General features: G+C 39.0%; 2 protein-coding genes across 2 annotated transcripts; both read left to right on the forward strand.

The window, feature by feature from the left end:
• The first annotated feature begins 1,878 nt into the window (after positions 1–1,878).
• Positions 1,879–4,108, forward strand: LOC113672620 (ankyrin repeat domain-containing protein 61). The gene is made up of 2 exons (XM_027188928.2): positions 1,879–2,559; positions 2,937–4,108. Exons 1-2 carry the CDS (start codon positions 2,334–2,336, stop codon positions 3,860–3,862), a joined length of 1,152 nt encoding a protein of 383 aa, XP_027044729.2. The 5' UTR covers positions 1,879–2,333; the 3' UTR covers positions 3,863–4,108.
• A 5,387-nt stretch (positions 4,109–9,495) lies between these two features.
• Positions 9,496–10,979, forward strand: LOC149046393 (uncharacterized). Its single transcript, XM_089202464.1, has 2 exons — positions 9,496–9,576; positions 9,998–10,979. Exon 2 carries the CDS (start codon positions 10,437–10,439, stop codon positions 10,977–10,979), a length of 543 nt encoding a protein of 180 aa, XP_089058590.1. The 5' UTR covers positions 9,496–9,576; positions 9,998–10,436.
• Positions 10,980–13,050: the final 2,071 nt, after the last annotated feature.

Below are 13,050 nucleotides of genomic sequence, written 5' to 3' on the forward strand. Positions count from 1 at the left end.
ATTTTTAATGCTCTGCTTAAGTACCTAGTGCTATGTCCGCGGACATAGTCTGTTCCAAGATGAGAACAGTTTCCCTCGAGCTTCGCTCTCGAAAAACTGTGAAACTTAAATTTCTTAGTCTTACGATCAAGTTCGGGCAAAACAAAAACAAGATTGACAATATAAAAATTATAATAAACTTACTAACAGAATTAAAATCATAGTTGAGGAGATATCCTAAGAGAAAAGAGTCCTTGAAGACTGTTACATTACGGCAGAATAAACAGAAAATTCGGAGAAGAAAGGCGTACCCAAGGTACCGCCCCTAAAAGAGCTACCTACGTGCTATTCGTATAAGTTACTTGATAATAAATTCAGTGCGGAGGATGAAAAGTACTACATGTTCGCATCTTAAGTCACCTCTAATAGTAGAGGTGTCGAGCGCGCTAAATTATACCCGTAAGATAAGACCGCCAAAAGGAATAAGAAATGATCAACTGGCTTATTATAATTTTTATTGAATGGCTTATGGTAATATATTATTTCCATTCATTTTCAACGTTTAAATAAGTCAAATGAAAATGAGAATTTTTGCTCGATGCCAATTTTGTCTTTTAACACTAGGTAATTTTCTGTCCTAATTAGTTAGAATAAGATTTTTCCTATTTTACCGTGAATTCTTTTTATACCAAAGTGTCTCTGTCTTTCAATTCAATCTTATATTGGCGATACGGTGGAGTTTGGATACAATTTAGAAAATCTCGGTAAGGCGTTTCCGAACATTTGAAATATCTTGGTCTAACGCCGGACTTCATTTTCCGGGGATCATGTGCACAGGACCTTGGAATTGGTTCCTGGAACGTTTTTGTCTTCGTGCATTGGTCACGCTATCATGATGATTACGTGATTACTCACTCATCAGGGGATTTTATTGATTTAAAATATATATGTATAGGAAGTCTGCGTTTCGATTTTTCCGTATATATATATTTGTATATATATATATATATATATATATATATATATATATATATATATATATATTTATTTACTTATTATATACATACCGAGATTTACGTACCAAAAAGCATCGAGATAAAAATAGTATCTTCTCGCTAGAGAAGCCAGCTGATTAGCCATACGATTTTTTTCACCAGTGAAAAACGACGTATCGACGCTCTGATTGGCTATATCATTATCTTCGCTAGCAAAAAATGTGCTATTTGTTAGTCAAGAGGAGCGGCGAGCGAGCGACATGGTTTTGCTCACTAGTGAACAGAACCGTGTCGCTCGCTCACCACTCTTCTTGACTGACAAATAGCACATTTCTAAGAGCTTAGGCGCATTTTTCTTTAGAAAGATGCTTCAAACCCGAGCCTAGATTCATCAGTAGAAGAGTTCATAGACGGACAGGAAAATGAAAACACCAAAAGACTAAACACGATATTGTTCTGTTCTACGAATTTCTTGTTTTGAAAGGCGAGTTGAGATAAATGGATGAATTGACTCCTCAAGAGCTGGATGAAGTCTTGGGTTTGCACCTCTGCATTTCAAATTTTGAACTTCCGTTGAACTATCTCGACATATTTTCAGGATGTCTTTTTTTTATTCTAACTAGTTCTGCCTTTTAACGGGACTTTTGCTAAATAATTTAAATATAAAGTATTTTACAAGGAAGCCATTTCAGTGCTACTCTTGAACTGTGAGGCGGCTTGACCGCGCGTTGTTTTCCTTTGAAAGAAAATAAAGATAAGTCTATCTTTGAGTTCTGTTCGCTTATGAATCTCGGTAGGGATATAATAAATAAGTTACTTCACGGTTGGTTCGCTTGTACGATTTTTATTCACTCGTTGTGAGTAAAAATCGTACGCGCTCACCAACCGTGAAATAACCTATAAATGTATATATATATATATATATACATATATATACAAGTATAGTACAAAAAATCGACGGATAAACTGGTTAAACTCGACGCAAGAATTGTTGGATAATTTAGTTTATCAACTGAGTGGATAAAGTAAATTGCCACCGTTAAGAGTTTCTAAAGCTGACGTTTCGAGCGTAAGCCCCTCGTTAGAGCCAACGGTGGCCAATTTACATCAACAACTCAGATGATAACACCAAATTGTTCTGTTATTGCCCCTCATCGACGCAGAATTACATTTTCTTTAGAAACCTTTCCCTTTCATTTGATAATACGCCGAGGAGAGTTGTGGTACACTGAATAATTTATCACGCATCTTCAGATGTTCTTTGTCCTAGGGTAATGCAAATTTCTCAATAAGTAGAAATCGAACGCTCGTTTCTTATGTTTTCGACTTTAATTGGGGCGTCATCTCAATTCACTGCGTATGAACCTTGATGAATCGAACTACATGCGAGGCGGCCAATTTATGGATTACATTTTGGAATTAATTCTGAAAAATGAAGACCAGCAGCTGGATAAGATTTTAAGCGAACAAGCGACAAAGAGAGGCTCGAATCCTTTGGTATTAACAATGAAAAACTTTGAAGAAATGTTTGTGTTTGCGTCGTTCGCAGGATCTGTGCGCTGCTTGACAGTTTTGACAAAATATGGTGAGTAAATTTGTAAATCACCTCTTCCCAAGAACGAGCACCGGATGGGAAAAAAAGAGAACTTTGTGATTAATTACTAGTTATAGTTTCTTATTTAGATTTTTCAAATGTACGGCGTGGTAAACTAATCAATTAAAATAATCAGATTTCGATTTTAAAATAAAAATCAAAATTTCCCTTCTCTTATTTTAAAAACTACTGTCTTCAATTTCAATCTTTTTTAAAATTTTCTTCTGATGGCCTCAGTTTTAGAATTAAAAGTTTTATTTCCAGTGATGAGTTCGCCAGAGCGGGACGCGACGTTTAAATGAGCCTTTAGAGCCGTGCAGTCGTAATAATATAAAGATGATTTATAAGATCTTACATGTAAACGTTAGGACTGATAGACGTCAACTTTCTGGCGAGCCTCAGGACCTCACTTCACGGGCTTCCTGTCACGCCACTCAGAGTAGCCGTGGAATATGACAACATCGCTGTCGTAAAATGGCTTTGCTGTCACGGGGCAAACGTCAACAACAGAGAAGCCGTATGGAGCACGAAATCAGATGAAATCACTTCCGGTTCGTTTATTTCTAGCACATGCTCAGTCCCCTGTATGACGCCTCTGCATTTTGCCCAATCTGCCGCGTGTGTTAAGATTCTTTTGGAGAATGGGGCCGACATGTCTGCGCAAGACTGCATGGGAAAGACACCTGTGGCAATGGCAACACTATACGGCCGTTTTGACGTATTGGAAGCACTCTGTTGTCGCGGAGCGCCTTTAAATCTGGCGAGCTGTTGGGGAGCGACTCCGCTCATGTATGCTCAATACGGGCGCAGTAAGTCTGAACGAGTGTCAGCTACGGATATTTTATGTCGGTTTGGCGCTGATGTTGATTTGCAAGACAGAAATGGACGAACCGCCTTGCATCTGGCCAAAGATGTGGAGTGCGTTTGTCTGATTCTTGCTTATCATGGAGACCCTAGTATTGAGACGGTCTTTGGAAAAACAGCCCTTGTCACAGCCGCTGAGAATCAACGCTTGGACATTTGCCGCATGTTATGTGACGCACAAGCTGTGGTTAGCCTTGGAGCCTTGGGTCGGGGGTCAACTCTCTTTTGCGCCATATCACGTGATACTCAGGCCTGGCTCATGGAATGTTCTCGAAATGTCAGACAGCTAAGCCATCTTTGTCGCTGTGTGATACGTAACCAACTCAAATTGAATTATAAAAATATTTTTGAGGGAGTTAGACGGCTTCCCTTGCCTACACCCCTTGAAACTTACGTTTCTTTTATTATTAAAGACCAAATTTTGAAATGATAAATTCATAACATTTTGTTTATTCCTTTTCCATATATTTTCAAATCGCAGTCAGAAGTGATCTAAAACGGTCTCTTTCTGCAACATGGGATATAAATTAGTACCGGCTAAATAGAATAGTAAATAGAATCTGCTGCAATATTACGGAACGTGCTAGATCCTCAACCATACCTGTAAAAGCCGAGCTTGTAACTAGATGTAGAGAGTAGTTTATTAGTTGCTGGTATAGCCCGACATATATCAATAAAGGTGTATACTGCAGAATACAAGACGTCCACACTTCAATGATGTTTGTTGACTGGATGATAAATTACTTTTCAGCGATGGAACAGAGACTTCATCATTACTTCTTATTTACTAGCCCCACACGATTGCAACTGTTTTTACATATGATTTCTTTTTGATAACCGCAATGGTTAAATATCCCTGATAAATCGAACGTTTCGCACAAAGCATTCCAAGTCCCAAGTAAGCTTGTCACAAATAATTACACCTAAATCTTCCTACTTGTATACACGCAGTAACTTTTCGGAGCTCAAGTCTCTGTAAGAATCAAACAAATTGGGAAAGAGACAATTTTCAACCCTCCTTCAAATTTTGCATGCAGTTAGGTACTCAGGGGGGATGCACAAAAATGCCCTTTTTAGAGGTTGCAACACTTTTGTTGCCATGGTAACAATGGATGATTGTTCTCGGCGGAAAGGCCATACTTACAAACAAAAATTGCCTAAAAAGTGTAAAATGTAAATCTCTCAGTCTCACGTCTGTTTGGACGATACAACTTAATACTTACAGCACATATAGTGATATTGTTTATCTTTATTGTGGCGCATTCAATTTTTCATGAGAGTTAATGTAAATACAGGAATCGATGATTTATCAAGGTACACTTTCGGCCATTTTGGCTAAAGAGTAAAACAACTAACATATTTTTCTTAATTTCTCCAAAAGTACACCGATCCTGGAAGTGAGACTAAAGTCCTAATTAGTACTAATGTTCTAGTTGCTAATTCTGTAAAAATCTCTGCGGGCCGGTTGCATATTTTTTAATGTTTACATTTTCAGTTTTCAGCGACAAATTACACAGACAGACTTACTAGACATACGTTTAAAAGAAGCCTATCTCACAGGAAACTATCGCTTCTAGCCGCTATTTTACATCAGTCAAAATAAAGCTTACCGTGAACTCTCAGTCTCATAATTAGGCTCAATGCATGGGTTCCTTTCTGCAAGGAATCATCCTTAAAATGAGTTTCAAAGGAAGTTGCATTTTCCTTTGGCTATTGATTCGCTCTAGTGTTCATCGTCAGAGGTCACTGACTTGCTAAAAATATCAAATTCAGCCGACAATTCCACCTAAAAGTGACAGCTACTTCAATGATGAGCCAGCGACCAAGCATGAAATGTTTACGATCATTTCGTGGTAGGATTCAAGCTTTGTTTCCCACCCCAGATATTATCTCGAAAGATACAAACTAAGTTCTGGTAAGTAACAGAACGAAAAAGCAAAAATCACCTTCTTTAAACGGGCGATTGACCCTGAAAACCACACACCCTAAACGAAAGTAGAAACCACGTTTGGTCAGCGGATTTGATTTAGAGAAATTGCCTGTCACTACGGACTCAATACTGTCTCTACATTTGTTTTCACTATTTGCCACTGTTGTTCTTAGAGCAAAATATTGCCGCTTGGATTCTTTTTTGCCTTCATGTATTTGATAAGACTGGCTTTAGTAACAGGCCTATATTACAATTCATCCAGAACCTTTTTTGATAAGATTGTTGCCCTGAGTTGAACTCCATGCCAGGGCTGCGCTTTATATATATCCAACTGATGTGCCTCATGCCAGTTAGAATTTTTAAAATTTATGTTTATTAACAATTTTTTTTCTCGTATTGGCCCCAAAATACCCCATTAGGGGAGTTGCAAAAACTTCCTTAGTATTAAATTCTCAGACTTCCAAGAACACTGCAATGACACAAAATGAACTTAGAAATTCTCTGAGAGACTTAGCGAACTTCAGTAAACACGTACGTCCAAAAAGCTTTACCTTCTTCACGCGCTTCGCACTCCACAAAACTGTCTCACGAAAAGGATAATTAACACGAAACATTAATATCCCAGAGGACGCGATATATTTCTAATAGTCACGCGCAGCTGAATTTGTCAAGAGCACGTGCACCAACGTGGTGCCCTTCAAAAGTAAAGCTACTCGCAAATAACAGAATAGACACGATAGTCAAGGTTCTTATGGTCAATTATCCACTGTGAAACGTTCATTAACAATCTGGATAGCGTACATCTGCAACCTGTCAGCGGTACCACCGCAGGTTAAACAAAAACAGTTTCAACAATGGAGATATGTTACTTTGCATCTCCTTTGCAAACCTGCTCAGAGCAGTTATTATCAGTAATCGAAGGAAATCTGGACTGCTGGATTAAACGGAACAGGGATTTTATCACGATTATTTTCAACAACTTCAAAAATAAAATAACTAAAATAAAAGGCAAACTCTTTTGATTGTACCTTTATGTCTTGAATAATAATAATAATAATAATAATAATAATAATAATGATAATAACAATAATAATACATTTTGTTAGGGCTAACAAATTTTTCCGTACAGGATTTTTCGATATCGTACAAATAGAGGCCAACAAATTTAAGATATGCAGCCATCATCGCGATCAGTTAGGAATATATCGGAGGGGCCGACGAAGGACCTGTCAGGTGCCTCCTGAGATTTCGACTCACAAAAGTGCTAAGAAAAAAGGAGATCGCTCTGATTTGAAAGGACATTCTCTTGCGGTCAAGAAGCGAATTGAGAAGATTGTGCCCGTTGGATCTGGTAAGGAAGAAAAACAGACACTCAGTAAGCTTAACTCGAGTTTCGTCAAATTCATTTAACAGTTGCTTCCCTATTTCAAGCTGATTTTTATTTGTCTTTTTGATAAAAATCCTTTTTTAATTATCAGCTTTATGTCGAGCGTGCAGGGAGTCGCTGAGTAACCAGGCACAAGCAGATGAAGAGGAGGTAAGAATGTACTCCCTCTCCTGTTGTCGTTTCCAGTAAAGCTGTTACATTCCACTTATTTAAGTTATGTTTCTTTCATCCTATCTATTACTAATGTTCTTGAAGGCTGATTGAACAGGATGGCTTTGGTGATGAAGAAGGGATTTTGTGATTGAGCATGAGAGCCCTGTAGATAATGAATTGTGAAGATAGATTCGACATATTAAAAAATAATCAAATGATTTATTATTGAACTTTTTGCATTTTTGTATAGGATAATAGCAAAGCAGCGACCCGCCCTGGCAAAGTCATGTGCCACAAAAAGCTTTTAAAATGAGTTAGAAATGATTTAATCATGACGCCGAAAGGAGTGGATGGATGTTTCGTGGCAAATGGAGAACAGTGAGAGTGATGACAGTAACGAATGTGGTGATAAGATGGATGCACATTCTGAGAAATTAGATGCCATTAACAAACTTCTTATCTTAGAAGGCCACAAGCCTCTGACACATGCATTGCAGGTCCCGTGGACAGATGCTTCGGAGCAAACAAGCGCTTTTACACCTCAAAGATGAGCGAAGTCATCAACTCACTCCTTGAAGTCGTGGCTCCTAATGATGCCGGATTGCTATGGAGAGCTTTAAAAGAATTAAGGGAGATTAACCAACGCTATGATGACTTTAAAAGTTCAGAGTCCCCCCTTCTAACAGCTCTTATAGAGAGCTACAAACAAGCCACGCATCACAGTGCTAGGCAACAAATTCTTAGCGTTATAGCAGCTATCCTTCACAGATCTTGAGAAACTTATTCCAGGTTTAACAAGATATCGATTCACCACTGCCCGCCGTCACCGTCTACAGCATGGAATAGGAGCACAAACCTCATTGTCTCAAAAGTCCCAAGAACTCCGAGTAAGGGTGAATCCGGCAAGAGTCGAACATTTCATTGATTTTATCCAAGTCAGCAAATTATTCAAGACCTGCCGTTTGGAAGAAGAAAGTTGAAATTGTCTAACGGTGAAATTCTGGATGTTCCAAATGTTATTCGGCTTCTCATCCCTACACGCCTGGTAAACCAATATTTCCAATATTGTCAAGAAACAGGGTTCACAAACCCACTGCCAAGGAGCACTCTGATGAAAATTTTGTCTGAAAGTTGCAGTGCCTCATTCAGACGATGTATGCAAGGCCTAGATAACTACTTAGCTGAAGGAGCAAGAGCTTTTGATGAGTTTTCAAGTATTGTGGACAAGCTTTCAGAAATTGGACTCGAAAAAGATGTCGCAGATCGCCTCAAAGAATCCCTAAAAAGTGGCAAACAGTACCTAAAAGGAGATTATAAGGTGCTTTCCACTCGTCAATTATATTTGATTTTCAATAATTACTTTGTTTTCAAAATTCAGTAGAATGTTTTCATAATCTTAATAACTTTGCAGTTTTTCAATAACTTTAGCCGGTCCGTTGTTTTCATTCCTCTTCAATACTCTAGGTTCATGTTGCTCTCGAGTCTACGATTCTTGATCATTGCAGAGCATTCGCTTTGAGTGATCCCGCAAACAGCTTTTACCAAACGCCATGCAATCACGAACATAAGGTGGCCTGTGACCGATGCTCGAGTCTCTGTCAGGTGTGTGTTTATGTATCTTTTATAATCCACTTCCATTGCCAACTGTCCACTATTTATGGACAGTACTGAAAATATATAAGATTTAGCGTAAAGTGAATAGGTGCGGAAGCGAACGGAAAACTGTAATGACCTCAGATCAAGTATTTTCAAAGTTCGAGAGGTACTGATTACGGTTTGCCAACGTTCAATGCTTTGAAGTCCTGGCTTCTTTTGCAGGTGTTAGACGACATTAATTGTGAGGTACATAAGAAGAAGTTTTTAAACGAGGAATACAGAGATGAAGCAATCTTCATGGTCCAAAATGCGAGGCAGGCCATTTCAGAATGGAAGGCACATCAGTTACGAAGTGCTCATCAAGACACTTGTCGCTTGTATATTCTGCAGCGTATGAGCTCTTCTTCTGTGCTGATTGTCCAGGACTTCGCAATGAAGTTTATTCCAACCCGCTATAGAGAAGCACAAAGCGATTTCTTCGGAAAACGGGTCATTTCGTGGCACATTTCAGTATGCCTAAGGAAAACCGACAAACGGCTCGAGGCACAAACATTTATTCATATTCTAGAGTCAGGACTGCAAGACAGTGAAACTGTAGTTTTGATCATGGAGCACGTGCTCCGTTCCTTAAAACTACAGCATCCAGAGATTACCTCAGCATATTTCAGGCAAGATAATGCCGGATGTTACCACTCATCGTGTACAACTCTTTCTGCACGTGTACTTTCCTCATACTCCAAGATACAGGTGAAGCAAATCGATTTCAGCGATCCACAGGGGGGTAAAGGTGCGTGTGATCGGAAGGTTGCACAAGTAAAAGCTCATGTAAGAAGTTTTTCCAATGAAGGAAATTCGGTCACCTCTCCAAGCGAGTTTAAAATTGCCATCGAGTCACGAGGAGGTATTCCTGGGGTGCGCGTCGTAGTCGTCAAGGTAGACAGGACAAACACGAAAACATTCAAACTGGATGACGTGAATGCCTTTAACAATCTCGTTTTCGATGGCCACGGGTTCAACGCCTTCAAGGCCTACCAAGTTGGTCCTGGAAAAATCTTCCTTTGGGAGGAATTTCACGAAGGTAAGCACATTCACATCATAAGCAGGATTTTTATTTCGTCTTCTTTTATATCACTTATCCGTTTGTGTAAAAGATCAATAACGCTTGTTTCATCGTGCTCTTTCTACAGCTCTAGTATATTACTGACTCTCTTATTACTGAACGAGTATTGTCCCTTGTTGCTTAGAGATCACATGCAGAAATGCATGAGTGGCTGCAAATGAAAGACTCTTTCATTTGCACTTGAAGTTCTACCGTGCTGTAAGAAAAAAAGACTTTCGACATACTTTATGCCTTGTTAGAAAGTACTACAAGTCTGCTAAGGCAGGGTTCGAGAATACTTCAGCTTTTGATAAGTTAACCACTCTCTGTAAAAAAGATTGGCTACTAAAATGAAAAATTTATCAACTAATATACGTCTGTTTTGTGCGTCGATCTGCAGTGCCGGAGGAAATAGATTTCCCATGGCTAGAAAACGCGTCCTTTGGATTTGGCGACTTTGTGCCTGTCTTTCAAAATGCAGCTCGTGTGAGGCAGGCAAACAATGACACTGGTGAGGTAAATGAAGTCACCGTGGCAGTAAATGAAGCGTCAGATTCGAGTGATCCAACAAGCTTTGATTCCGCTTCCCCACACGAAGATTGTACTGAAGCTTCTATACCGAAAATATTTTCTTGTCCCGAAGAAGGGTGTATAAAATCTTTTGTACTTTACTCTTCACTGGAGAAACATTGTATTTTTGGCGCTCATATAAGATCGTTGGAAAAATTACCTTGCAAGACAGGGCAAAATTGTTGTATGCACAGCGTCTAGAAGAGGACCAAACCAAACACCTTTCCTGTGTTCAGGTACACGGTAGCCCATCGTCACCTTTGCTAGACATGGACTGGGCGTTAAAATCAAAGGGAAAGGTAGTAAGGTTCAATGAAAAGCAAAAATCGTATCTTCAAAGCAGGTTTTTACACGGAGAGAAGTTAGGGAAAAAGGAAAGTGGAGAGGCTGTAGCTAAAGATATGAGAAAAGCCAGAGATGCAAAAAATGAGCGGTTGTTTTCAATAGAAGAATTCTTGACCCCGAAACAAAGTAACTCGTACTTTTCTCGCTTTGCGGCCAAACGAAGGCAGCTCAGTGAATCGGAAATTGACGCAGTTCAATTTGGGTATGCTGTAAAGGAAGTTACCGAAAATGTCATAGTTGCCCTACAGCAAGAATCAAATAAGTACGATCATCCAATCATGTTCAACGAGTTCAAGCTGTGTGAGATGTCGAAGGATGAACTGTCCATGCTATGCTTGACAACGCTCAAGGCAATCTCTGAAGAATTCGACTTGCAAGTCTCAGGACGGCGAAAGGCACCTTATGTTGACTTTTGTCAACAGCTGTACCTGCAAGGCTACGTAAGAGCTGCATGCAACTCAAAGTAAAAGTATCATTACCGTCGTGTACATGGACTGCGTGAAGCATATGTTGTGTCGATTGTAATATAGGCCTGTTACTAAAGCCAGTCTTATCAAATACATGAAGGCAAAAAAGAATAAAAGCGGCAATATTTTTCTTTAAGAGCAACAATGGCAAATGGTGAAAACAAATGTAGAGACAGTATTGAGTCCGTAGTGACAGGCAATTTCTCTAAATCAAATCCGCTGACCAAACGTGGTTTCTACTTTCGTCTAGGGTGTGTGGTTTTCAGGGTCAATCGCCCGTTTAAAGAAGAGGATTTTGCTTTTTCGTTCTTTTACTTACCAGAACTTAGTTTGTATCTTTCGAGATAATATCTGGGGTGGGAAACAAAGCTTGAATCCTACCACGAAATGATCGTAAACATTTCATGCTTGGTCGCTGGCTCATCATTGAAGTAGCTGTCACTTTTAGGTGGAATTGTCGGCTGAATTTGATATTTTTAGCAAGTCAGTGACCTCTGACGATGAACACTAGAGCGAATCAATAGCCAAAGGAAAATGCAACTTCCTTTGAAACTCATTTTAAGGATGATTCCTTGCAGAAAGGAACCCATGCATTGAGCCTAATTATGAGACTGAGAGTTCACGGTAAGCTTTATTTTGACTGATGTAAAATAGCGGCTAGAAGCGATAGTTTCTTGTGAGACATTGATCATGAGATAGACTTCTTTTAAACGTATGTCTAGTAAGTCTGTCTGTGTAATTTGTCGCTGAAAACTCAAAATGTAAACATTACCAAAATATGCAACGATAGATTTTTGAGGTCAGTTCGTGAACTGCCCTTATAAAAAGTAGCAACCGGCCCGCAGAGATTTTTACAGAATTAGCAACTAGAACATTAGTACTAATTAGGACTTTAGTCTCACTTCCAGGATCGGTGTACTTTTGGAGAAATTAAGAAAAATATGTTAGTTGTTTTACTCTTTAGCCAAAATGGCCGAAAGTGTACCTTGATAAATCATCGATTCCTGTATTTACATTAACTCTCATGAAAAATTGAATGCTCCACAATAAAGATAAACAATATCACTATATGTGCTGTAAGTATTAAGTTGTATCGTCCAAACAGACGTGAGATTGAGAGATTTACATTTTACACTTTTTAGGCAAATTTTTGTTTGTAAGTATGGCCTTTCCGCCGAGAACAATCATCCATTGTTACCATGGCAACAAAAGTGTTGCAACCTCTAAAAAGGGCATTTTTGTGCATCCCCCCTGAGTACCTAACTGCATGCAAAATTTGAAGGAGGGTTGAAAATTTTCATTTCCCAATTTGTTTGATTCTTACAGAGACTCGTTCTTAAGCTCCGAAAAGTTACTGCATGTATACAAGTAGGAAGATTTAGGTGTAATTATTTGTGACACGCTTACTTGGGACTTGGAATGCTTTGTGCGAAACATTCGATTTATCAGGGACATTTGAACATTGCGGTTATCAAAAAGAAATCATATGTAAAAACAGTTGCAATCGTGTGGGGCTAGTAAATAAGAAGTAATGATGGGTGAAGTCTCTGTTCCATCGCTGAAAAGTAATTTATCATCCAGTCAACAAACATCATTGAAGTGTGGACGTCTTGTATTCTGCAGTATACACCTTTATTGATATATGTCGGGCTATACCAGCAACTAAACTACTCTCTACATCTAGTTACAAGCTCGGCTTTTACAGGTATGGTTGAGGATCTAGCACGTTCCGTAATATTGCAGCAGATTCTATTTATATATTGATTCGGGGATGACTCAGCATGACACAGCTACTTCTAGAACATTCTTGAAGGTCACACTACAATCATAACAAACTTCGCTGTCTCTCTCAGGGTCTTCATTCTAAGCTTGTGGTTGTGCTTAGTCCGTGCTTTTCGCTTTGATGCCATTTCTGACCTGTCATCAAACACTGTTCATTAAGCCTTTCGTTTCAACAACTGACAGTAGATACATTCTTGCATTCTAATTGAAGTTCTTGCAGCTTCTTGGTCTCAACTGAGTGACTCACGATAACCGCAGGCAGCTATGGTGAGCGGTCAATCAATCAATC

This window comes from Pocillopora damicornis, chromosome 4 (genome assembly GCF_964200805.1).
Source record: "Pocillopora damicornis chromosome 4, jaPocDami1.2, whole genome shotgun sequence".
In the NCBI taxonomy this organism is placed as follows: Eukaryota; Metazoa; Cnidaria; class Anthozoa; order Scleractinia; family Pocilloporidae; genus Pocillopora; species Pocillopora damicornis.